At 49.0% G+C, this 24,868-nt stretch overlaps 1 protein-coding gene across 2 annotated transcripts; it reads right to left on the reverse strand.

Moving 5' to 3' along the window:
* Nucleotides 1-4,298: 4,298 nt before the first annotated feature.
* Nucleotides 4,299-24,267, reverse strand: LOC103123964 (eukaryotic translation initiation factor 3 subunit C). 2 transcript variants are annotated; one of them, XM_016193200.2, is made up of 21 exons: nucleotides 24,187-24,267; nucleotides 23,913-24,051; nucleotides 19,984-20,049; nucleotides 19,691-19,880; nucleotides 18,575-18,700; nucleotides 18,371-18,425; nucleotides 18,133-18,242; nucleotides 17,539-17,666; nucleotides 14,785-14,944; nucleotides 14,274-14,374; nucleotides 12,856-12,997; nucleotides 12,624-12,749; nucleotides 12,425-12,518; nucleotides 10,596-10,786; nucleotides 10,138-10,362; nucleotides 8,290-8,653; nucleotides 5,312-5,471; nucleotides 5,154-5,219; nucleotides 4,799-4,886; nucleotides 4,542-4,704; nucleotides 4,299-4,457 (listed from the first exon to the last, which is right to left on the reverse strand). In XM_016193200.2, exons 2-21 carry the CDS (start codon nucleotides 24,011-24,013, stop codon nucleotides 4,375-4,377), a joined length of 2,739 nt encoding a protein of 912 aa, XP_016048686.1. In that variant the 5' UTR covers nucleotides 24,014-24,051; nucleotides 24,187-24,267; the 3' UTR covers nucleotides 4,299-4,374. The 2 variants fall into 2 exon arrangements, with proteins under 2 accessions (XP_016048686.1, XP_016048685.1); XM_016193199.2 differs by having other exon boundaries at nucleotides 14,274-14,377.
* Nucleotides 24,268-24,868: the final 601 nt, after the last annotated feature.

Here is a 24,868-nt window from a genome sequence, read left to right on the forward strand (position 1 = left end):
TGGGATCCTTACATCGGTCCCTGTGCTTTGCGCCACCTGTGCTTAACCCACTGTGCTACAGCCCGACTCCCTACTTCTCTCTTTTCTTTCGACAAGATAGAAAGATAGCAGTATTCTGGTATATGTGACGTGGGTGGGGGATTGAATTCTGGACCTTACATATGAATGTCCAATGCTTTATTCACTGTCATCTCCCGGACCACTTACAGCTTCCTTCAATGTGGGGAGGGCCTGGCTTGAGCCAGGTTCATTGGAAAAGTAGCCCACTATCCAGTGAGCTATTTGGCTGGCCCCCACTCCATTTAACAGCTTTGCTTTTTGTCTCTTCTCATTTTAGGACTTCCCTAGAAAACCTTTTTCTTTTTTTTTTTTAATTTCTTTATTGGGGAATTAATGTTTTACATTCAACAGTAAATACAATAGTTTGTACATGCGTAACATTCCCATTAAAAAAATTTTATTCATTTATTCCCTTTTGTTGCCCTTGATTTTTATTGTTGTAGTTATTATTGTTGTCATCGTTGTTGGAGAGATGGGTGAAGACAGAGGGGGAAAGATAAACACCTGTAGACCTGCTTCATTGCTTGTGGGGAGCCAGGGCTTGAACTGGGATCTTAGCCCGTCCTTGCGCTTTGCGCCACCTGCGCTTAACCCACTGCGCTACAGCCCGACTCCTGAAAACTCTTCTTAAATAGAACCTGAGCTTTGTAGTCATTCAGCTATAATCCTGTTATTATCCTGGAATCCTTCTGATCTGCTGGGAAGGTAGGAAGAAAGAAAGCCTTCTAGAATTCTTTAATTAGGTCTCTAGTATATTATGTCTCTGCCCTCGGCAGCCATCTTTATGTGGGGGCTTGTCAGTTTCTTTTTCATCTGGGATGGTGGTGGCTAGGGTGACTAGGGTGTTTCCTTCCAAGAGTTCAGGCTCGGGAGTTGAGTGGTAGTGCAGCGGGTTAAGCGCAGGTGGCGCAAAGTGCAACTACTGGCGTAAGGCCACCTTCTAGACTACGGTCTGTGCACTGTAACATGTAATCAACCAGGTGCACCACCACCCAGCCCCTCAGCAGATACACTTTTTTAAAAGAATATTTACTCCCTTTTGTTGCCCTTGTTTTATTGTTATAGTTATTATTATTGTTGATATCATTGTTGGATAGGACAGAGAAATGGAGAGAGGAGGGGAAGACAAAGAGGGCGAGAGAAAGATAAGACACCTGCAGACCTGCCTCACTGCTTGCAAAGCGACTCCCCTGCAGGTGGGGAGCTGGGGACTCGAACCTGGATCCTTGCGCTTTGCGCCCCATGCTTCACCCGCTGTGCTACCGCCCAACTCCCAGCAGATACCTTTTTTTTTTTTTTCATGGGAACAAATAAGTTTTTATTTTTTACAAATACACCGAAGTATCATCCAACACTGCCAGCATTGGATGCAATCCTGGGCCTTAAGTCTGCACACTCCTTTGCAACTGGTGCTGTGAGGGCAGAAGCTTTTATTTCCCCTTTATTATTTACAACGACCCCTGCATTGTCTTTGTTCTCTGGTATGACTTTCGTTGTCGAATTACCACCACTGGATGTACTTTCTTTCTGAGCTCTGGTTTGCCTTTTTTGACTGTGGCCATCACCATGTCACCCACACCAGCAGCAGGAAGCCTGTTCAGTCGTCCCTTGATATCCATGTCTCCCCACCCATTCACACGCCCAAACAGTTGCCAAATGTGGTGTAAATGTGGTCATTGTTGGATAGCACAGAGAAATGGAGAGAGGAGGGGAAGACAAAGAGGGCGAGAGAAAGGTAAGACACCGCAGACCTACCTCACCGCTCGCAAAGCGACTCCCCTGCAGGTGGGGAGCCGGGGATTCGAACCTGGATCCTTATGCCGGTCCTTGTGCTTTGCGCCCCGTGCTTCACCCACTGCACTACCGCCCGACTCCCAGCAGATACCCTTTTTAATGTAAGTCCAGAGCATTCTGTTCTGTCTGCCCCTGCCCCTCAAAAGACACTAGTCTCCCAGAGCCTGAACTCTTTCTTTTTTTATTGTTGTAGTTAACTACTATTGTTAGTGATGTCATCGTTGTTGGATAGGACAGAAATGGAGAGAAGACAGAGGGGGAGAGAAAGACACCTGCAGACCTGCTTCACCACTTGTGAAGCGACTCCCTTGCCGGTGGGGAGCTAGGGGCTTGAACCAGGATCCTTAAGCCTGTCCTTGTGTTTCGCTATCGCCCAACCCCAGGGCATGTGTTTTCTTCTCCCCTGCTGGAAGTAGGAAGGAATTGTCCTTTTTTACCTTGAGGACTGGACTCCTGGAATGAAAAGTCCAAGTGTGAGGCCATTCTGAAGTGGGGGAGCCCAAAAGCTTAACTTTTTTTTCTTTTTTTTCCCTCTGGGGCTATTGCTGGGGCTTGGTGCTTGCACTATGAATTCACTGCTCCTGAGGCCAGTTTTTCAAATTTTGGGGATAGAACAGAGAATTTCAAACGGGAGGGGAAGATAGAGATAGAAAGATAGACACATGCAGACTTGCTTCACTGAAGTGACCCCCTTCCAAGTGGGGAGCCAGGCCTTTGAACCAGGATCCTTGTGCAGGTCCTTGGCTTCATACTATGTGCGCTTAACCTGGTGCACCACTGAAAGACCCCGAGCTTAACTTTTTAGCACTGTTGAGCTCTCTCTGGCTTATGGTGGTGCGGAGGATTGAACCTGGGACTTTGGAGCCTCAAGCATGAGAGTCTTGTTTGCATAACCATTATGCTATCTACCCTCTGTCCCCAGTTTATCTTTTTAAGAAATAATTGAAAATCCTTCACTGTTTTCCTGCCTTTCCAGTTTCCAGAGTGTTGGTTTGCCCTGCGTCCTCTATTCTTGTACATTTGTTTACCCCCTCCCTTCCTATTAATATAGAATGTATTTTAATGATTTCTGCTTGAATTGAGAGGGGTAGCGGAGATAGACAGAGAGATGTCTGCAGAACTAGTTGTGAAGCTTCCCTCCTGCAGGTAGGGACCAAGGTCTTGAACCTGGGTCCTAGTGCATGGTTAATTGTACCACCAGGTATGCAACCACCTAGTTCAACCCCTAGTTTCTTCCCTTTTCCTCCTCCCCCACCTATTCAATAATATTCCTTTTTTTTCCCCAAAATATTTTATTTAAAGTATATATCCCCTCAATTATTTTTCTACCAGAGCACTGCTCAGCTCTGATTTATGGTGGTGCCGGGGATTGAACCTGGGACTTTGGAGCCTCAGGCATGAGAGTCTCTTTGTATAACCATTACGCTATCTATCCCTGTCCCCCTTGTAGTAGTTATTATTGATGTCCTTGTTGGAAAGGACAGAGAGAAATGGAGAGGAGGGGAAAACAGAAGGGGGAAGAGAAAGACCCGCAGACCTGCTTCACCACCTGTGAAGCGACTCCCCTGTAGGTGGGGAGCCAGGGGCTCGAACTGGGATCCTTACGCCAGTCCTCGCACTTTGTGCTTTTAACCTGCTGCACTACCGACTCCCACAACCTCCTTTTTTTTTTTTTTTGCCTCCAGGGCTACTAGTAGGGCTCAGTGCCTGTACTACAAATTCACTGCTCCTGGAGGCTATGTTCTCCATTTTGTTGCCCTTGTTATTGTTGTTGGATAGGACAGAGGAGTCAAGAGAAGATGGGAAGACAGAAAGGGGGAGAGACTTGCTTCACCGCTTCTGAAGTGGGGATGCCCCCTGCAGGTGGGGAGCCAGGGGCTCAAACTGGGATCCTTGTGTGGGTCCTTGCACTTCACACCATGTGCACTTAACACACTGTGCTACCGCCCGAACCCCCTCATCTTTTTATTTATTTAATTTGCCTCCAGGGTTATTGCTGGGGCTTGGTGCCTACACTATGAATCCACTGCTCCTGGAGGTTATTTTTTTCCTTTTTGTTGCCCTTGTTATCGTTGTTGTGGTTATTGTTGTTGTTACTGATGTCATTGTTGTTGGATAGGACAGAGAGAAATGGAGAGAGGAGGGGAAGACAGAGAGAGGGAGAGTAAGACAGACACCTGCAGACCTGCTTCATTGCTTTGTGAAGTGACTCTCCTGCAAGTGGGGCTCAAACTGGGATCCTTAATCCGGTCCTTGAGCTTTGCACCTTATGCGCTTAACCCGCTGTGCTACCGCCTAACTCCTCCCCCGCTTTACTTTTATATGAGTTTCAACACGTGTTGTGCACACAGGGACATGCATTCTGAGCCTTGTGTCTCAAGTAACGCTCAGAAATAATTAACAAGTGAATGTGTCCAACACAGACAGACAAGCAGGAGCGGTGATAGTTTTGAGTAGACCTTTAATCACGCTGCTTTAGAACTTGAGGCCGGGCAGTGGGTGCAGGGCTGGGAGCACCTCTTAGTAGGCGGCCTGGGACTGCTGCTGGCGGTAGCCGCCCCGCCTCATATAGCCCTCGTTTTTGCGGTAGCCATCCTTCTGGTCTGCAGGGGAGAGGGAAAGGGGCTGAGTCAGCACCGAGCCAGCAGTAATGGGGTTAGGCCTTGGGGAGGTGGGGGGCCACCCACCTCGGAAGTAGCCGCCATAGGTGCCCTGCTTGTGGTCGAACACTCGCTCGTTGTTCTCCACCAGGATGCCCAGCTTTTCTGCCAGCTGCAGGGCCAGGTTCTGCTGGGCAGTGGGCTCCGTGCGGTGCATCACCACCGTCTGGGTGGGCTGGTCCAGGGAGGCCTGGTGAGACACAGCAGAGGACAAGTGGGATCAGCCCCGCCCCGTCTCTCTCCATGACTCTGCTGGCCGCCCGCTTCTCAGATGGAGCCCTTACCATCAGCTCCTCGTTGATGATCATCTTGCTGATGATGGAGTGCACGGTGGGCAGGTCCAGCTCAAACATGTCCGACAGTGTCTCCATGCTTGGGAGGAAAATGGCAAATGGGGCAGCTGTTAGGACCCTTGGTCGCAAAGCTGAGATCCCTGTCTGTTTTATTTATCTATTATTTATTGGCGAGAAACCAAGAGGGAAGGGGTGATGTGTAGGAAGAGAAAAAGAGACCTCTTGTGAAGCTTTCCCCCCTCAAGTGGGGAGTGGGGGCTTGAACCCAGGTCCTTGGGCATTGTTCAACCAGGTGTGCCACTGCCCAGCCTCGGGTCCCCGAGTCTGCAGGAAAGGTCCACCCTACCTGATAGAGTCATAGACACTGCTGTAAGTGAACAGGTAAGTCCGCAGTGACTCCTCCTGGATCTTCCTGTGGGGGGAAAGGCGGAGGTCTTGAGAGAAGGGGACCAGCCAGCCCTACCCACCCACCCAGCCTCCAGCTCTAGGCCCCACTCTGCGCACCTAACCAGCATGGTGCGGACTTTGTCAGCCTCAGGGAAAAGGTCCCACACTTTGCCGTTCATTTTCTCGTTGATGATGAAACTGTGGCAGGTCTTCCAGTCACCCATCTTCATTGCCTTGGAAGCAGCCACCACATGCTCCCTCATCGACTCGGGGGGACCTGAAGGAACAGGAGATCTCAGGGTGACAAAGGCGTCTGAGCCTGTGAGCACTGTTCCAGGAGAAACAGCCTCACCAGAAACTCTCCCTGCTCTAAGCAGCAGCCAGGTAACATTTGTATGAGTTTTGCCATAGACACATGTGTGGGACTTAACGTAAGCAAAAACAAGCAAGCAAGCAAAACCCCGTATACCTGTTTTATTTAAAGTGGAAAAAACTTAGCCTCAGGGTCAGGACACCACGTGTGAAACCCTGGTTCAATCCCTAACCCAGTGTGGAAGCCCTTCAAACAGCACCAGGGAAACTCCACAGATGGGGAGTCGGGCGGTAGCGCAGCGGGTTAAGCGCATGTGGCCACGCAAAGCGCAAGGACCGGCGTGAGGATCTCAGTTCAAGCCCCCGGCTCCCCACCTGCAGGGTGGTGGGAAGGTGGTGAAGCAGGTCTGCAGGTGTCTATCTTTCTCTCCCCCTCTCTCCATTTCTCTCTGTCCTAGCCAACAATAGCAGCAGCTATGACAAGAATAACAACTACAGCAAGCACGACAAGAAGGGCAACAAAATGGGAAAAATGGCCTCCAGGAGCAGTGGATTCCTAGTGCCGGCACTGAGCCCCAGCAACAACCCTGGAGGCAAATAAATAAATAAATAAACAACCTCCACAGATGGCAGAGCAAGTGGTGCCTCTCCTCCTCGGTCACCCCTTCAAACATTAGTGGCCACAGGTTCATTCCCTGGCAGCATGTTAAAAACAAAGCAGGAATTTAGCCTTCCTTCAGATTAGCCCTGTGAAATCAGTGTCATGTTGACTACGGACTTTGGTTTCCAAAAACCATCCTGAGGGAGCCGGGTGGTGGCACAGCAGGTTAAGCGCACACAGCACAAAGTGCAGGAGACCGGCATCAGGATCCTGGTTCAAGCCCCTGGCTCCCCACCTGGGGGGAGGGGTCGCTTCACAAAGTGGTGAAGCAGGTCTGCAGGTGTCTGTCTTTCTCTCCCCGTCTTCCCCTCCTCTCTCAGTCTCTCCTGTCCAACAACAAGGGTAGCAGCAACGACGACGACGATGACGATAAACAAGGGCAACAAAAGGGGGATAAAGGGAGTCGGGCTGTAGCGCAGCGGGCTAAGCGCAGGTGGTGCAAAGCGCAAGGACCAGCATAAGGATCCCGGTTCGAACCCCGGCTCCCCATCTGCAGGGGAGTCCCTTCACAGGCGGTGAAGCAGGTCTGCAGGTGTCTGTCTTTCTCTCCTCCTCTCTGTCTTCCCCTCCTCTCTCCATTTCTCTCTGTCCTATCCAACAACGACAACAACAATAATAACTACAACAATAAAACAACAAGGGCAACAAAAGGGAATAAATAAAATAAATATTAAAAAAAGGGGATAAAACAAACAAACAAACAACCTCCTGAGATGAGCCAGGAAGATAAGCCTCAGCGAGCAAGAACCAGCTAGAATCTGGGTTAGACAACAGAGTGCCAAAAGCGTAAGACGGGAAACGAAAAGCACCTGTAGAGACGCGCCCAAGCGCAGGAAAGCGCAGGAAAGCACGGCCTAGTGTGCTCACCGGGTGTGGCGCTATAGCCCTAAAATTTTACAATTTTTAAAACATTAAGTCACTAAAAATATATAATTAAAAAATTTTTTTTTCACGTGTAGAAAGGGATTCAGGTCCGGGCCAGGGGTGGCGGCGGCACATACTTGGTCAAGCATACATAGCGAGAAGCACAAGGGCCTGTGCAAGGGCTTTTTTTTTAAACCACAGCACTGATAAACTCTGGCTTGTGGTGGTGGTAGGGACTGAATTTGGGACTTTGGAGCCTCAGGTGTAAGAATCTGTTTGCATAACCATTATAATATCTACTTCCACTCTGTCTCCACATCCTCTCTCAATTTCTCTCTGTCTTATCCAATAAAATGGGAAAAACTGCCCCCAGAAGTAGTGGATTCATAGGCCATTAATAATCCTGGAGGCAAAACAAAACAAAAAAACAAAGAGACTTTCATGCCTGAGGCTCTCAAGTCCCAGGTTCAATCCCCCACACCGCTAGAAGCCAGAGCTGAGCAGTGCTCTGGTAAATAAAAACAACAAACAAAAAAACCACCAGAAACAAAGCACGCAGACAGCACACACCAGAGCTAAAACAGACCTCTGGCTCCATTACAACAGTGCCAACAGTGCAGAGAGTGCAGAGAGCAGGGCAGGACCGTGAGCCGGAGCAGCCAGGGGTCGGTCGAGCGTGGCAGGACATGCCTGAGCGAAAGCCCTCTTCAACCCAGTGCTGCACAGGCCAAACCTGCCTTCTCTCTCTCTAACCAGAGCTCTGGCTTATGGTGGTACAGGGGATTGAACCTGGGATTTTGAAGCCTCAGACATCACAGTCTTTCTGTAAAACCATTATGCTATCTACCCGCACCCTCATCAAATCTTTAAAACTGACAGAATAACTTGCACAAGCCAAATACACATTGCCTAAGGAACACTGGTGCTCTAACACGACTCAGCACATAATCAGTCGGGGCTGTAGTGGAGGACAGTCAGCTGGACTCACTCACTGAGCCTTGGCCTCCCAGCTTGGGCTTATGGTGGTGCGGGGGATTGAACCTGGGAATTTGGAGCCTCAGGCATGAGAGTCTGTTTAAATAACCATTATGCTATCTACCCACTGCCCCCAACTGGGATTCCTGCGCGGGTCCTTATGCTTTGTACCATGTGTGCTTAAACCACTGAGCTACCTCTGCCCCCCAAATATTTTGCCCCATGTGACTAAGTGTTCAAGGAACAGAGGCGCAAGTTGGCTGCACCGGAGCCCCACACTCACCCAGCAAGGGCTGTCGCTCGCCCACTCGCAGCTGGTGATGGAACTGCTTGCTGATCATGCGCCGCCGAGCGTCGCTCTCGTGGGCTGCCATGTAGGGGATCTCCAGCAGCATGGCGGACACCAGGTACACACACTCCAGCAGCTCCAGGTTGATGTGCAGGTGGAAGGGCACCTGGCGGCGCCGCTCCACCTTCTCCTGCTCTTGGTTGCGCTCCTGTAGGCTTCGCAGCAGCAGGCCCTGGCCCAGCAGTTCCTTGGCCCGCCCGCTTGACTGGATATCCAGCAAGGCGTTGTGTGCATCCTTGGTCAGGCCTTGGCGGAAGGCGCAGATGCCCAGCTGCACCATGGTGCGGTTGTACAGGATCTGAGAGCAAAAGCGGCAACACTGAGAGGTGACGAAGCGAGGGGCTGGTTTAGCCAACAAACACTGTACTGATGTGTTCTCTCTCTCTCTGCAGTTAATAAAAACATTTAAAGAACAATAACCATGAATGAAAACAGATAAATTTAGATACTAGCCCAGGAGGTGGAACAATGAATGAAAGAATTGCATATGCCACAGTAATGCTCTGGTTCTCTCCTCTCTTTCTTCTTTTGCCTCCAGGGTTATCACTGGGGCTTGGAGCCTACACTAGGAATCCACTGCTCCTGGAGGCCACCTTTTCCCCATTTTGTTGCTCTTGTTGTTGTTAAACAGGACAGAGAGAAATGGAAAGAGCAGGGGAGACAAAGACAGACACCTGCAGACCTGCTCCACTGCTTGTGAAGTGACCCCCACCAAGGGTGGGGAGCTGGGGGCTTGAACCGGGATCCTTATGCTGGTCCTTGCGCTTTGAGCCACATGTGCTTAACCCACTGCACTACCGCCCAACCCCGCCCATCTTTTTAAAACATTTATTATTTTTATTTATTTATTGGATAGACACAGTCAGAAATCAAAAAGGAAGGGGAGATAGAGAGGGACAGAGCTTGCAAAGCTTTCCCCCTACAGCTGGAGACTGGGGCCACTGCCCAGCCCCTCTCCTATTTTTTAAAATTAAAATATTTAATTTATTTATATGAGAGAAATAGAAGGACAGAGAACCAGAGCACGACTGTGGTACATGCAATGCCAGGGATTGAACTCAGAATCTCATGTTTCAGAGTCCAACACTTTATCCACTGTGCTACCTCCTGGACTGCTCTTTCTCCCCCTCATTAATATTTTTTTTTGGTTAGTTGAGTAGAAACATTCTGGTGTGCAGGGGGAGGGCTCACAAATGATGGAGCCGTTTGCAGCTCGCCCTATCTTCCCCCATCCCTTCCAATTTCTGTCTCTATCCAAAAATAAACTTTAATAAAATTTTTAAAATTTTATTTTGATGAGAGCTTGAGAGGGAAAAACACCTACAACTCAAAAGCCCAACTAGTTTTGACAGAGAGAACTGGCGAGGGGCGCGGATGGCAGTGTACCGGGTTAATGAACATAGTATGAAACACAAGCGCCCGCATAAGGATCTCGGTTTGAGCCCTGGCTCCTCACCTGCAAGGGGGAGGGGGGCGGGCGCTTTACAGGCAGTGAAGCAGGTTTGCAGGTGTCTATCTTTCTCTCTCCCTATCTTACCTTCACCTCTCAATTTCTCTCTGTCCTATACAATAAAAGAAGAAGAGAAAAAGCTTCCAGGAGCTGCGGTTTTGTAGTACCGGCACCTGGAGACACAGGACAGATGTGTAACTGTTAGCTGAAGCTAGTTCTCGGTCCTCAAGGACACCCACACTACCGGAGCATCGTAAAATGTCTACACACAGCTGGGCCTGTTCATATCTGCACTGGTGTGTGAGCGCCTAGGCTCCCTCCCAGCACCTGACCTGCACCGGAGGGTCTGAGTGCTGAATGTTGTCCTGCAGGTGGCTCATGAGCATGAGGTCGCGGGCCTGGTACCAGCGGGAGTGCAGGGCGTGGTGGTAGATGTGGCAGAGGATGGCGCATGTGCGGATCCGGTCCGTGCGGTCCTTGGCGTAGATGTACTTGCACAGTCGCTCCATCAGCACCGCCGAGTCCTCACCCTCGTTTTCTGCCTGGTCTTGCTCAGACTGGGGGAGAGGGGAGAGGGTGGTGAGGATGGCACTGGGACAGAGCTGGCAAAGACACTGGCTTTAAATGGCCCCAGTGCCAGCAACCAAAGCCAAGGCTTCGTGCGCCCTCACCCAGGTCACACCACCTCTGGGGTCTCCCCCAAATAGGAGCCACGCCATGGAGGTGAGACTGACGGCCCCCCATCCTCCTCCTCCTCCCATCCACCCCGCCAAGGCTGCAGAGCACTCACCTTCGAGGAGCCCTCAGGAGGGGTGAGCTGCCGCTGATGGGCCTTGTAGTCGAACTTGTAGTAGGTGTGGAGGATGCGCTTGAGGTAGATGCCGCAGATCTCCTCGGTGGTGCCCTTCTCCTCCAGGTAGCGCTGCACGCGCTCAATGATGGCGCACACCTGCGCCTCGTCCTTCAGGCGCTCCACGTACTCTGGCAGGGAGAGCACCCAGCCTCCTCTCAGCCAGCCACCCAGACTGTTCCGTTTGTCCCCAACCAAGCCAGCTATCCCTGTCCGTGGCACTGCACCACCAGTGAGTCTCCTCTCTGCCCTCCAAATGCCCCCTCCTGGGCCATGCCAAGCTCATTTTCTTCCTGAAGGCTCCCTGTAAGGAATAAACTCATTGCTCAGGCACGGCCTAAAGATGCTTTCTTTCTTTTTTTAAGCAATCTTTTTTTTTTTTTTTTTAAATATTTATTCTCTTTTGTTGCCCTTGTTTTTTTAATTGTTGTAGTTATTGTTATTGATGTTGTTGGATAGGACACAGAGAAATGGAGAGAGGAGGGGAAGACAGAGAATGAGAAAGACAGACACCTGCAGACCTGCTTCACCGCCTGTGAAGCGACTCCCCTGCAGGTGGAGAGCCGGGGGCTTGAACTGGGATCCTTATGTGGGTCTTTGCGCTTTGTGCCACGTGCGCTTAATCCAGTGTGCTACTGACGGCCCACTTTCTCGCCACTCTTCATTCATTCCTATTTGAATTTCTGATTTGCACTTGACATCACTTGAGAAACTAGCATTCTTCAGAACCCCAATCAAGTTTCGCAAGCACAGAGGTCTCTGGCCTATTGATTCAGTGAACACAGATGGGCATTCACACTTTTTAGGTAAATAACCTATATTTTCTCCATTCTGATGCCTCTGACTCCTGACAAGTGGACAGAGGTCATGCCCTAACGGTCCTCCAAGTACCACTTCCAGATGACCAGCATGATGTAGGAACATATTAGAAATGTAGTTTTTGGGTCCTGCTTAATAGAGCAGGACTTAGTGTGTAAATAGGCTCTCTACTGTGAATACAGGAGCAAGGAAGAACTGGCTTTGTGATCCTTGGTATTATTTCCAGTATTATTATTTTTTGCCTCTAGGGTCACTGCTGGGGCTCAGTGCCTGCACTACGAACCCACTGCTTCTGGTGGACATTTTTCCATTTTATTGGATAGGGCAGAGAGAAATTGAGAAAGAAGGGGACAGATAAAGACGGACACCTGCAGGCCTGCTTCACTACTTGTAAAGTGATCCCCATGCAGGTGGGGAGCCAGGGGGCTTGAACCTGTATCCTTGTGTAGGTCCTTGTGCTTTGCACCATGTGTGTTTAACTTGTTGCACCGTCGCTTGACCCCCCCCCCCCCTTTCCTGTATTTTTTTATTTCCTTCCCTTTTTAAGTTACCAGAGCTCTGCTCAGCTCTGGCTTATGGTGATGCAGGGACTTTGCAGCCTCAGGCACAAGCGAGACTCTTTGCATATAGCCATTCTATACCCCTGCCACTATTTCCTGTATCTTCATTCTTTCCCCCCCCCTTTTTATTGTTGTTATTGATGGCATCATTATTAGATAGGACAGAGAGAAATGGAGAGAGGAGGGGAGGACGGAGAGGGGGAGAGAAAGAGAAAGACAGACACCTGCAGACTTGCTTCACCGCCTGTGAAGTGACTCCCCTGCAGGTGGGGAGCCGAGGGCTCGAACTGGGATCCTTAGTCTGGTCCTTGTGCTTTGCGCCACGTGCGCTTAACCCTTTGCCTGACTCCCTCTATATTCTTTCCGAAGGCCACACTGGCCTGGGCTTACCTTGGGAGTGAGGATCAGTATTTTGCATTATTTTGGTAAATTCTTCATCCATTCGTTCCACTAGAGTTAGGATACAGCCACGGACACGCAGAGGCTGAAGAGGTGGGCAAAGAACTAAATCACCCGAGGCCTTGGCCACACCCAAATGCCAACTCTGTACACAACCACTTCCCAACAGCTTGCCCACTGGTCTCTTCACCTGGTCGGGACTGTGCAGGTTCTCGCTCTCCTCCAGAATGTTCTCTCCAACGAAGATGTCAGGGTTGGCAAATAGGACGTCCATCAGCTCGTTGATGCAGTCCAGGCACTTCTGCCACATTTCCGGCTGCCAGGGAATCAGCCAGCAGTCAGACATGCGAGGGTGGGACGAGGTAGCCACCCTCACTCTTTCGGACCCCACCCAGCCCCAGTACGTTCTTCACTCGTCTCACCTTCATGTACGTAGCCAGGTTGGGGTTGTAATCATAGAGCGAAGCGATAATATTGAACTTGATCTTGATGATGACGCCTTCCCCCAGGTTGTTCTCAGCAGCAATCTGAACCAGCAGCTGGAGCAATTCAATCTGGACTGCTCTGGGGGAGTGGAGGAAATGGGGTTAGGCTTTGGAAACGACCCAAAAGACCTCATCCAGCCGCACAAAGCAATATACACACACACACATATGTGTGTATATATATATATATATATATATATATATTTTAAATTTATTCTTTTTTGTTGCCCTTGTTTTTTTTATTTTTATTGTTGTTGCCACTGTTGGATAGGACAGAGAGAAATGAAGAGAGGAGGGGAAGACAGAGAGGGGGAGAGAAAGATAGACACCTGCAGACCTGCTTCACCGCTTGTGAAGCAACTCCCCTGCAGGTGGGGAGCCGGGGACTCGAACCAGGATCCTTACGTCGGTCCTTGCGCTTTGCGCCACGTGCGCTTAACCCGTTGCGCTACCGCACGACTGCCTTTATTTATTGTCTTTTGTTGACCTTGTTTTATTATTGTAGTTGTTACTGATATCTTTGTTGGATAGGACAGAGAGAAATGGAGAGAGGAGGGGAAGACAGAGGGGGAGAGAAAAGACAGACACCAGCAGACCTACTTCACTGCTTATGAAGCGACCCCCCATGCAGGTGGGGAGCCAGGGGCTCGAACTGGGATCCTTGTGCCACTCCTTGCGCCAAGCATCCCTTATTTTTTTTAACTTTTTAAAGTCATCTTTATTTATTGGATAGAGACAGCCAGAAATTGAGAGGGAAGGGGGAGGTAAGAGAGGGACAGAGACAGAGACTTGCAGTCCTGCTTCACCACTAGCAAAGCTTTCCCCCTGCAGGTGGGGACCAGGGGCTCAATCTTTGCCAAGTGCACACCTGCCTGTGCTTCTCCGCTTCACACTCCCATTTCCACAAGGATGGCGAGGACACCCGCCCCACTCTCACTCCCTCTGATTTCACAAATGGAAACACAGTTCCAATAAGGCAATAAGGAGCAGACAAAGGGTGGTGTGTTCTGAAGTTATCATTCCTTCTACTGCTATCATTCAAAGTCCTTCCCCAGACAGCGCTATTTTCCATTAAAATGGTAGTTACCCATTTGATGGAGACAGACAGAAATCAATAGGGAAGGGGGACATAGAGACAGAGACACCTGTAGCATGGCCTCACCACTTGGGAAGTGGTCCCCCTACAGGCGGGAACCAGGGACCTGAACCCAGGTCCTAGTGCACTGTAACACACGAGCCCAACAGGGTGCGCCAGTGCTTGGCCCCACTAGCACTGTTTTCCAGCTAACCTCCACCCTAAGTCTCAGAGAAGAGCCACCATCCTGCCAGGCCCCAGCTCAGGCCCCCGATCTTACCTATCTGTTCCCTTCTTGCCTCGTGCCTGGAGGATCTCGTTCAGTTTCTTGATGACAACAGCATGAGTGATCTCAGTTCCCTTGGCGAACATTTTCGGCTTCTCCTAGGCAAAACACACCCTGTCATATGCGGACCAACAGGAAGCCATTCGTGTTTTAACTCTTCCAACCCGACCAGAAAGACACCTGCCACATACTCTCCCAAACTATTTTCCAATCTTTTTTTTTTTTTTTTCCTTTTGGGTCACCAGGGGTTGCACTACACCAGCAGTATGAACCCACCACACCTGGCAGCCTCTTTTCTCTTCCCTCCTCCCTCTTTTTTAAATAGGACAGAAACTGAAAAGGGAGGAGGAGATAGAGCGGGAGACCAGCTTCACCACCTGTGAAACAACTCCCCTGCAGCGGGGGGCTAGAACCCGGGATCTTATGCCTGGTAACCTGTGCTCTCAGCTGGGTGTGCCAAGTCCCCCCTCCCCCCCCTTATACATTTTTATTCTAAAATGTTCACCTTAACAAGGGGCACTCCGCCCCGGACTTTTTCCCACTCTCCACCTTCATTATCCTCCTCTTCCTCATCCAGACGTCTGGATTTCCTATCGTGCTTCTTCTTGGCCTTGTCTTCCCGTTTCTTTTCAGCCGCCTTCTTGTCCTCCTCTGTGGTAGGAGCTCTGCCAGGAGAAGCAGGAAATAGAAGATTAACTCCCCTCCAACTCTGAGCTTTCTTCCTCCAAGTCCTGGGTTCAAGTAAAATGCCATAAGCATGACCTAATAAGCAGTACTTCAGACCCCTGACACTGCTGCAGCATTCTAAGGATGAAACCTCACTTCACAGAGAAAACTCTTTGTAAATATGCAAAGTATGTTCACTACACTGAAAATCCCGAGTCTATAACATCCACGAGAATTCTGAGATGACTAAAAGGATGTAATACTATTTTAATAGTAATGCTCTCCAGACTTCAAAAGAAGTTAATTTTCCTCCACCTAAATGTTTGCTCCTTGTTCAGAAGATATTATGAGTCATCCTAGGAAGTTGCTTAATAAACAGCATGGTGACTACAATGGACTCTGCGGAGCGACGTCTACTCTGCATTGATGACAGGCTTGCTGTGCATGCGTCTGTCTGAAAGTGAAGATTTCTCATAAGAAACTTAAACAGTGGGAGTCGGGTGGTAGCGCAGTGGGTTAAGCGCAGGTGGACCAAAGTGCAAGGACTGGCTTAAGGATCCTGGTTCGAGCCCCCGGCTCGCCACCTGCAGGGGAGTTGCTTCACAGGTGGTGAAGCAGGTCTGCAGGTGTCTGTCTTTCTCTCCCCCCCTGTCTTCCCCTCCTCTCTTCACTTCTGTCCTATCCAACGATTACATCAATAATGACAACAATAACTACAACAATAAAACAACAAGGGCAACAAAAGGGAATATATATATATATATATATATATATATATATATATATATAAAAAACTTGGGGGGGTCGGGCGGTGGCGCAGTGGGTTAAGCGCATGTGGCACAAAGCTCAAGGACCGGCATAAGGATCCTGGTTCGAGCCCCTAGCTCCCCACCTACAGGGGAGTCGCTTCACAGGCGGTGGAGGTTTGAAGGTGTCTATGTTTCTCTCCCCCTCCTCTCTCCATTTCTCTCTGTTCTATCCAACAACGAACAACATTAACAATGGCAATAATAATAACCACAACGAGGCTACAACAACAAGGGCAACAAAAGGGGGAAAAATGGCCTCCAGGAGCGGTGGATTCATGGTGCAGGCACCAAGCCCAGCAATAACCCTGGAGGCAAAAACAAACAAACAAAAAAACAAAAAAACAACTTGAGTCGGGCTGTAGCGCAGTGGGTTAAGCATAGGTGGCACAAAGTGCAAGGACCGGCTTAAGGATCGCAGGTTAAGCCCCCGGCTCCCCACCTGCAGGGGAGTCGCTTCACAGGCGGCGAAGCAGGTCTGCAGGTGTCTTATCTATCATCCTCTGTCTTCCCCTCCTCGCTCCATTTCTCTGTCCTCAATAACAACAACAACAACAAAGGGCAACAAAAGAGAGGAAAAAAACTTAAAGTATTTTTCTTTTCCTTCCTTTTTTGCCGCCCACCCCATTATTTCTTTTCTTTTTAAAGATTTTATTTATTTATTAATGAGAAAGACAGTAGGCAAGAAAAAACCAGACATTACTCTGGTACATGTGATGCCGGGGATTGAACTTGGGACCTCATGCTTAAGGGTCCATTGCTTTATCCATTGTACCACCTCCGGGCCCACTATTTTTAATTTTTCTTATATTTGACATGGCAGAGAGAAATTGAGAGGGAAGGGGGGAAGACAGAGAGGGAGAGAGAAAAACACGCGCTGCCCTGCTCTGCCACTCATGGAGCTTCCTCTGTGCAGGTGGGGACTGGGGGTGGGACCTTGGGCATGGTGACATGTATCCTCAACTGGGTGTGGTACTGCTCCCATAAAGGAAGGGTATTGGTTCTTGGTTTTTTTTCTTTTCATTTTGTTACTAGAGCACTGCTTAGCTCTGGCTTAAGCCAGCTCTGAACCTGGAACTTTGAAGCCTCAGGTATGAGAATCTTTTGCAGCATAACCATGATGTTATCCACCTTCCCCCCCGCCCAAATACGACTACGTACAATGACAGGTGCTAACTAGACTCTGCAATATACGGAAACATCAAATATACTATACATCTAAATTTCTACTCCAACTACAGAAGTCCAATTCTATTTCTATTTTTTTTTTTTTTAAGAGGCTGAGAGGCAGAGTGTGAGAAAGAGCGCTGAAGCCTCTGTTAATGCAGAGGGAGCCGGGCTCGACCTGACGTGGTCAAGCAGTGCTCTAACGCCCGAGCTACTTCGGCGGCCCACGTCTTTCTTCTCACCACCAGGGTTCCAGCTGGGACTTGGTGTCTGCATGAATGCACTCTTCTTGGCACTCGTCTTTCCTCACACACAGTGTGTGTGCTACTGGGCCTCTTCGGTTTCTTTTTGTGGTTCCATGCCTCCTGCACTCATGATTCCACTGCGCCCTTTCATTCCACCCTTTTTCTTTCAAAGAGAAAGACACTACAGCACCAAACTGCAGAGTTCCCTTGATGCGCGCTGTCCACTGTACTCCATGTGGTGCCCGGGCGCAAAGCCTGCCTGTCTCTGAGCATCATAGTAAGGAGTGTGCTCTACCCAGTGAGCTCTCTCCTAGGCCACCAATGTCCTAATGTGCTTCAAAACAAGCCACAGCCTGAGAACACCCCTTCTCTTACTTTTTAAGGAATCTTGAAGCCAGCACAGTCTGTTTCCCCTCTTCCTCCTCGGAGTCTGAATCGGAAGATGTGGAACCGGTGTCCCAATCTTCATCATCTTCTGAATCTTCTGAGTCCTCATCTTCATCCTTAGAGGAAAACAAAACAAAATAAAAAAGTCAGGAGGAGCAAAGCAACTCACTGGTCCATCTATTCTCCTGGCCCATGCATTTCAGGGATTTTGCTTTTAACCACAGCACTGCTCAGCTTATGGTGGTGCAGGGGATTGAACCTGGGACTCTGGAGCCTCCAGGCCAGAGAGTCCCTTTGAATAATCACTATGCTATCTACCCCCACAAGATTTCGAGAATCTTGAATCAGGAGAGTAAGAGCTGCACTGGACCACCTAGATCTACTGGCCTCAGAGACACCTGACTTCTTAGGGGCAGAACCCAGTCCAGAGCTCTCCAGATTCCGGGCTGCTCTGTCCTGTTCTCAAACTCGACTCTACTAAGCTTCAGTGCCCGGTCAGGTGTTCTGTGAGTCAGCTCCCCAGGGACTCCAAGAATGGTTCATAGGAGGGAGACCACCCCTTGCTCTAACCCTGGCTCTTACATCCATCTTTTTCAGGAACTTGCGACTATCCCCAGAAGGAGCTTCTGATTTCTTCTTCAAGAAAGCTGCAGCACTCACTCCATCATCATCCTCATCTTCATCCGAAGAACCTGATGACAGTGGGGGAAGAAAGAGGTAGAAGGACGAGGAGCAAGGCTGAAGAGGCACCGAGAAACCGGGGCAAGGAACCGCCAACTGCGGACTTCCTTAACATGAGCATCGAGGCTCCCTCTCTCACCTTCTGAATCCTCCTCGTTCTTCTCAGCATCTTCATCTGCAGACTGTTCGGGATTCTGGAGAAGAGAAATGGGAGAATAATTATGGCTGCTTGCAACTACCAAGCCCACCCGTCCCAAGATTTCTTCCACCCAGTCACACTCCCATTCGCAAACAGGGTGACCGTTCCCAGTTTCAAAAGGAAAACCGCCTCCAGGATGCCCACCTGCTTGTAATTAGTAATGTGAGACTCAAAATCTCGGTTGTACTTTCGGATCTTCTGGCGCAGGGTGCTCAGGGCCTTGGCATTGTTCTTGTTCATCTTCTTCTTCCCTTCCTTGTCTTCCCATAGCTACGGAGAGGGAGAAAAGGGACCTGAGATGGTTTCCCAAATGCAAGGCTTTTATGACTCTTACCAGCTGTTTCTTATTTAAGATGTTCTATGTATCAATGAAAGTATGAAAGCACAATCAAAAGGTTAATACAAAACAAACAAACAAACAAAAACTCTCAAAAGGGTGGTGGAAGATAGCATAACGGTTAGGTTATGCAGGGAGATTCTCCTGCCTGAGGCTCCAAAGTCCCAGGTTCAATTTCCTGCACCACTATAAACCAGAGCTGAGCAGTGCTCTGATAAAAAAAAACAACAAACAAACGAAAACACAAGTAGAACCTGAACTGGAATTGGCCTACTGAACCAAAGTAAAAGACTCTGGGGTGAGTGGGTGGGGAGAATACAGGTCCAAGAAGGATGACAGAGGACCTAGTGGGGGTTGTATTGTTATATGGGAAACTGGGGAATGTTATGCATGTACAAACTATTGTATTTACTGTCGAATGTAAAACATTAATTCCCCAATAAAGAAATTAAACAAACAAAAACTCTTGGTTGAAAAAGGCCTTTCTCCTTGTTTCGTTTCATTCTTCTATTCCTTTTTTTAAACCTTTATTTAGTTATTTATTTTCCCTTTCGCTACCCCTTTTTATTATTATTGTAGTTATTATTGTTGTTACTGATGTCATCATTGTTGGATAGGACAGAGAGAAATGGAGAGAGGAGGGGAAGGCAGAGAGGGGGAGAAAAAGACAGACACCTGCAGACCTTGCTTCAATGCCTGTGAAGCGACTCCCTTGCAGGTGGGGAGCTGGGGGCTCGAACCAGGATCCTTACTCTGGTCCTTGAGCTTCACACTATGTGCGCTTAACCTGCTGCGCTATCGCCCGACTCCCCATTCTTCTATTTCTTGTGTTCTGGGGAATACGGTGTATGTGACAAGTTGAGCAGACAGTTTTTGGAAATGGATGAGGAAAGGCCCGAGGCCCTTACCCCTTTCTCGCTCACCTCATTAAGATAATCCTCCAGGTCAGCCAAAATACGAATGTAGAACCTGGGGACACCTTCTTTGTCCACAATGCTCTTCGCTTTCCCGTATGCTTTCCCCAAGAGCTCAAATTCTTCCAGGCACTTGGTGACATCCCGAATCTTCATGGCATTACGAATGGTCCGGATGAGGTTCGTCAGCTCCTCAAACCTGGATTGGGAAGCCAGTAACACATTGGACACACTCACAGTCACCAACCTGAAAGCTAGTGGCTGCTCAGAGGCCCCATCCCCCGGCCTCCCTGCGGCCTCACCTCTTGTCCTTGGCACTTCGGACAACTCTCTTGGTGTCTTCTTCATCCTCACTCAGCAACAATGGCCTGTTTGGAAGGAACAGAGACGGTTAACCTCCTCTTCTAGTTTCGGCTCTTGCCTTTTCCTTTCTGGTCACCCCCCACTGCTCCACTACTCTGGGCCAGTGTTTGCAGAGAAACAGACAGGAGGAGAGAGGGGAGGACCTCAGCGCTGAAGTTTCCTCCAGTGTGGTGGTGGTCGTGGCACACACTATCTAGCTATCCTGCCGCCCCCCAGTACCAGTTTCTCCAGTGACCTCTCTCTATTCCTCCCAGACAGGGCAAGGAGAACTGGGGTCACCTCTACCACACTCAGCGTTATTTGCTTCTTCCTCTTCAGAGCTCGACATAGGCGGTACAACCTCAAAGCCTACTTCAAGGAAGAACATTTATAAACTCACAGATGACATTTACTGCCTCTCAGAAACAAATGAAGGTGCTTGTTTACTCTGCATCTCTCACCAGGGTTTGCCTGCACAAGTCCACAACTTCCAGTGGCCTTCTTATTTTTTAAAACTTCTTTTTTTGGCTAGGACAGATAGAAATTTAGAGAGAGGAGGAGGGAGGGAGAGAGGGAGCAAGATAGCTGCAGACCTGCTACACTGCTTGTGAAGCCTCCACTCTGCAGGTGGGAAGTGGGGCTCATGCATGATGTGTGTACTCAGCTGGGGGCACCGCTGCTCAGCCCCTAAAGGTGCTTGTTTACTTGTGTCATTTAGAAGTAGTGAAAGAACTGGAGAAAAGGAGTACTTCAGCGGTCCAGGAGGTGGCACAATGGATAAAGCATTAAGATTCTCAAGCTTGAGGTCCTGAGTTCAATCCCCGGCAGCACATGTACCAGAGTGATGTCTGGTTCTTTCTCTCCTCCTAGCTTTCTCATTAATAAATAAAGTCTTAAAAAAGAAAGAAAACAAATACTTCAACTAGAGAACTGAAAAGGCTTTAAGAAGGTGATAACCTCAACTAACTCAGTTCTTTTTTTTTTTTTTACAAAAAAGATTCTATTTATTTATTAATGAGAAAGATAGGAGAGAGAAAGAACCAGACATCACTCTGGTACATGTGCTGCCGGGGATTGAACTCAGGACCTCATGCTTGAGTCTAGTGCCTTAGCTACTGCGCCACACTAATTTAGTTCTAAAGAGCGAGACTCCACAACATGTGAGACGCCAAGGGAAAAAGGAAAATGCCTCAGCTGTTTCTAACAAGGCCACTGCTAGCATTTTGTTAAATGTTATATATATAATGTTTATTGTAGAATCATATCTACGGGGGCTGGGGAGACAGCATAATAGTTATGCAAAAAGCCTTTCACACCCGAGGCACCAAAGGTCCTAGGTTCAATCCCTAGCACCACAAGTTAATGCCGAGCACTGCTTGGTTAAAAAAAAAAAACAAACACATCTTTTAAAAAATTAACACAAAAGTTACATTTCCATTATGATGATACTAATCATTATTCAAATGTCAGGATGTTCTGTGGTGCAGTTAATGGGATGCAGACACCAAGTTCCCAAAACTTCTCTAGCATTTATACCACTTCAAAGTAGTACTGGAACTTCTTCTTCTTTTTTTTTTAAAGACGTCACTCCAGTAAATGTGTTGCCAGGGATTGAACTTGGGATCTTACGCTTGAGAGTCCAATACTTTATCCACTGCACCACCTCTTGGACCACTATTGGGACTTCTTAACAGGAAAAAAATATAAAATGAAGTCTGTTTTGGGAACACACAAAGTATCTTGACTTTGTAAAGACAAGTCTTAGAGCTAAGGATCCATAGCTGAGACTGCCCCAAAAATTACATTACAAAAGTGGGATTGTGGGGGCCAGTCTCGTATCACTGTGCAAGGACCTGTGTTCAAGCCCCTGATCTCCACCTGCAAGGGAAAAGCGTCACGTGAAGTGGGGCTGCAGGTGTCTCTGCCTCTTTCCCTCTCTATTTCACCCCCCTTTCAATTTCTCTCTGCCTCTACCCAATAATAAGCAAATATTTAAAAAAGTTGAATTACTTTTCCCTAGGATTTCCATTGAGTGCAGTGCATATGCAGGAGCTGAATAGCTATCTGAAATCGTTGCTTCAGTTTCATAGCCTGAAACCATTGCTAGTTATGTTTTCCTTTCCTGTTTTTTGCCCCTAGGGTTATTGCTAGGGCTCCACACAGGCACTCTGCATCCCTGCTCCTGGTGGCCATTTTCCCATTTTTAGATAGGACAGGACAGAGAGAAATTGAGAGAGGAGAGGAAGACAGAGAGAGGAGACAAAGATTGACACCTGTAGAACTGCTCCATCATCCCTGAAGCGGACCCCCCCCACCCCCACTTCAGGTGGAGAGTAAGGGGGCTTGAGCCTGGATCATTGTGCTTTGTACTATGTGTGCTACCTCCCAGGCTCTTTATTTTTCTTTCTTTCTTTATTGGATAGAGACAAAGAAATTGAGAGGGGACAGGAAGGTAGACAGGGAAAGAAACAGAGACACCTGCAGCCCTGCTTCATCACTCACAAAGCTTTGCCCATGGAGGTAGGGACTGGGGGCTTGAACCTGGGTCCTTGTGCACCGCCTGGCCCATATTTTTTTTTTCTCTTTATTTATTTATACCCTTTTTGTTGCCTTTTTTTTTTTTTTTTTTTTTTTTAGTTTTTGTCATTATTGTTGCTATTGATGTTATTGTTGATGGATAGGACAGAGAGAAACGGAGAGAGGAGGGGAAGACAGAGAGGGGGAGAAAGACACCTGCAGACCTGCTTCACCGCCTGTGAAGCAACTTCCCTGCAGGTAGGGAGCCGGAGCTCGAACCAGGATCCTTATGCTGGTCCTTGTGCTTTGCACCATGTGCACTACCACCGGACTCCCCCCATATTTTTCTTTAATGAGACCAGACTACAAATATGGTACTCAGTAAGTGACAACATCTCTTGCTTATTTCTTTCCTATTATTTGCCACTTTGTGGCAGATAATGTTGGCTTTTATTTTTTGATACACTTTTATTTTATCATTGGATAGACAGAGAAATTGAGATGGGAGGGTGAGAGAGAGAGAGGGAAAGGCTGAGAAACACCTGCAGGGCAGCTTCACCATTCGCAAAGCTTTCCCAAACCCTGTGGGTGGGGGCCGGGGACTTGAACCCAGGACCTTGCACACTAATGTGTGCACTTAACCAGGTGCACCACCGCCTGGCCCCGGGTGATGTTGTCTTTTCTTTCTTTCTTTTTTAATTATTTATTTATTTGTTCCCTTTTGTTGCCCTTGCTGTATTGTTGTAGTTATTACTGTTGTTGTTGGATAGGACAGAGAGAAATGGAGAGAGGAGGGGAAGACAGAGAGGGAGAGTGAAAGACAGACACCTGCAGACCTGCTTCACCGCCTGTGAAACGACTCCCCTGCAGGTGGGGAGCCGGGGGCTCGAACCGGGATCCTTATACCGGTCCCTGCGCTTTGCGCCAGATGTTGTCTTTTCTACCCGTGTCAGTAACACCGCAACCAGACACGCAGATGCGCTTGTGTGTAATTTAAGAGACAGTAACACAGGCACAGTCGCCACAAATGACCAAGGCGACGCGTCTGTCACAGGAGTCTGGGGAGCACCGCACTGTGTCAAGGGGGAAAAAGACTTTCTGAGTAGAGCTGGGAGAAGGGAAGCAACAGGATAAGGACACGTCTAAGCAGCTGCTGGCAGCGCCAGGGGCTAACTCTCTTGGTCTGGAGACCAAGCCAGCATCTGGGGCTCTTTCTGTGAGCAGGATTTTATGGTGTGAAGAGGAAAACTATGATTTTTAGAGTTCGATCTCGGGGTGGGGGTGGGGGCAGGCAGACCACTGACGAAGCCGATGACCCGCCAGCTCTGTAGCCGCCCCGCTGTCCCCGCTGACGCCGAGCCCCGCCACTCACTGTTTGCCGTAGTTGCCCCCGGTGGGCTTGGACACGAGCTCCTCCCCGGACAGGGACGACTCGGACTCGCTGTCCGAGCCGGTGGTGAAAAACCGCGACATGGCGACGGCGCGGAGGGGCTGCGCGGGCGCGGCCGGACCTGCGGGAGAGATGGAGGGTCACCGGTCAAGAGGAGAGGCCCGGGCCGCCACCTCCCGGCCCCACCCCGGCGGAGGACCCCGCGGACCCGACTCGCGTCCCCTTCCTCCAAGCACGAGACCCGAGAAACACGCACCAACTCAAGCGGCGAGTCCCCACGCAAAAGCCAGACGGCGGAAACGCTGAGAAGGCGGCAGTGACGTCACTTCCGGGAAACGAGGGCGCCCGGGGGGGGGGGAGAACTACACTGATAAACTACAACTCCCAGTGGCCTTCGCGCTGCGGGGCGAGGCCATGCCAAGTAACCTTGACGGGAAGGACGGTATCAGTAGACGCCCTGATCCTGGTCTGTCCTGTTTAAGGCGCTGTTGCCTAGTGTCACCCCATCCACTAGAGACTCAGAATCCTAAGGCCAGGTGTGCTATTTAGAAGCCAATGCCATGCTGCTGAATATTTTTGTTTGTTTGTTTCAGAACGAAGTTTAAAGCAAACTTAGAAAAAAGAAAAGAATAAAGCAAACATCAAGGGCCAGGGAGACAGCATAGTGATTTTTTTCCTTATTTATTTATTTATTTATTTATTTATTTATTTATTTATAAAAAGGAAATATTGACAAGACTACAGGATAAGAGGGGTACAACTCCACACAATTCCCACCACCAGATCTCCTTATCCCATTCCCTCCCCTGACAGCTTTCCTGTTCTTTAACTCTCTGGGAGTATGGACCCAGGGTCATTATGAGGTGCAGAAGGTGGAAGGTCTGGCTTCTGTAATTGCTTCCCCGCTGAACATGGGAGCATAGTGATTTTGCAAAAGA

The sequence above is a fragment of the Erinaceus europaeus genome, chromosome 15 (genome assembly GCF_950295315.1).
Source record: "Erinaceus europaeus chromosome 15, mEriEur2.1, whole genome shotgun sequence".
In the NCBI taxonomy this organism is placed as follows: domain Eukaryota; kingdom Metazoa; phylum Chordata; class Mammalia; order Eulipotyphla; family Erinaceidae; genus Erinaceus; species Erinaceus europaeus.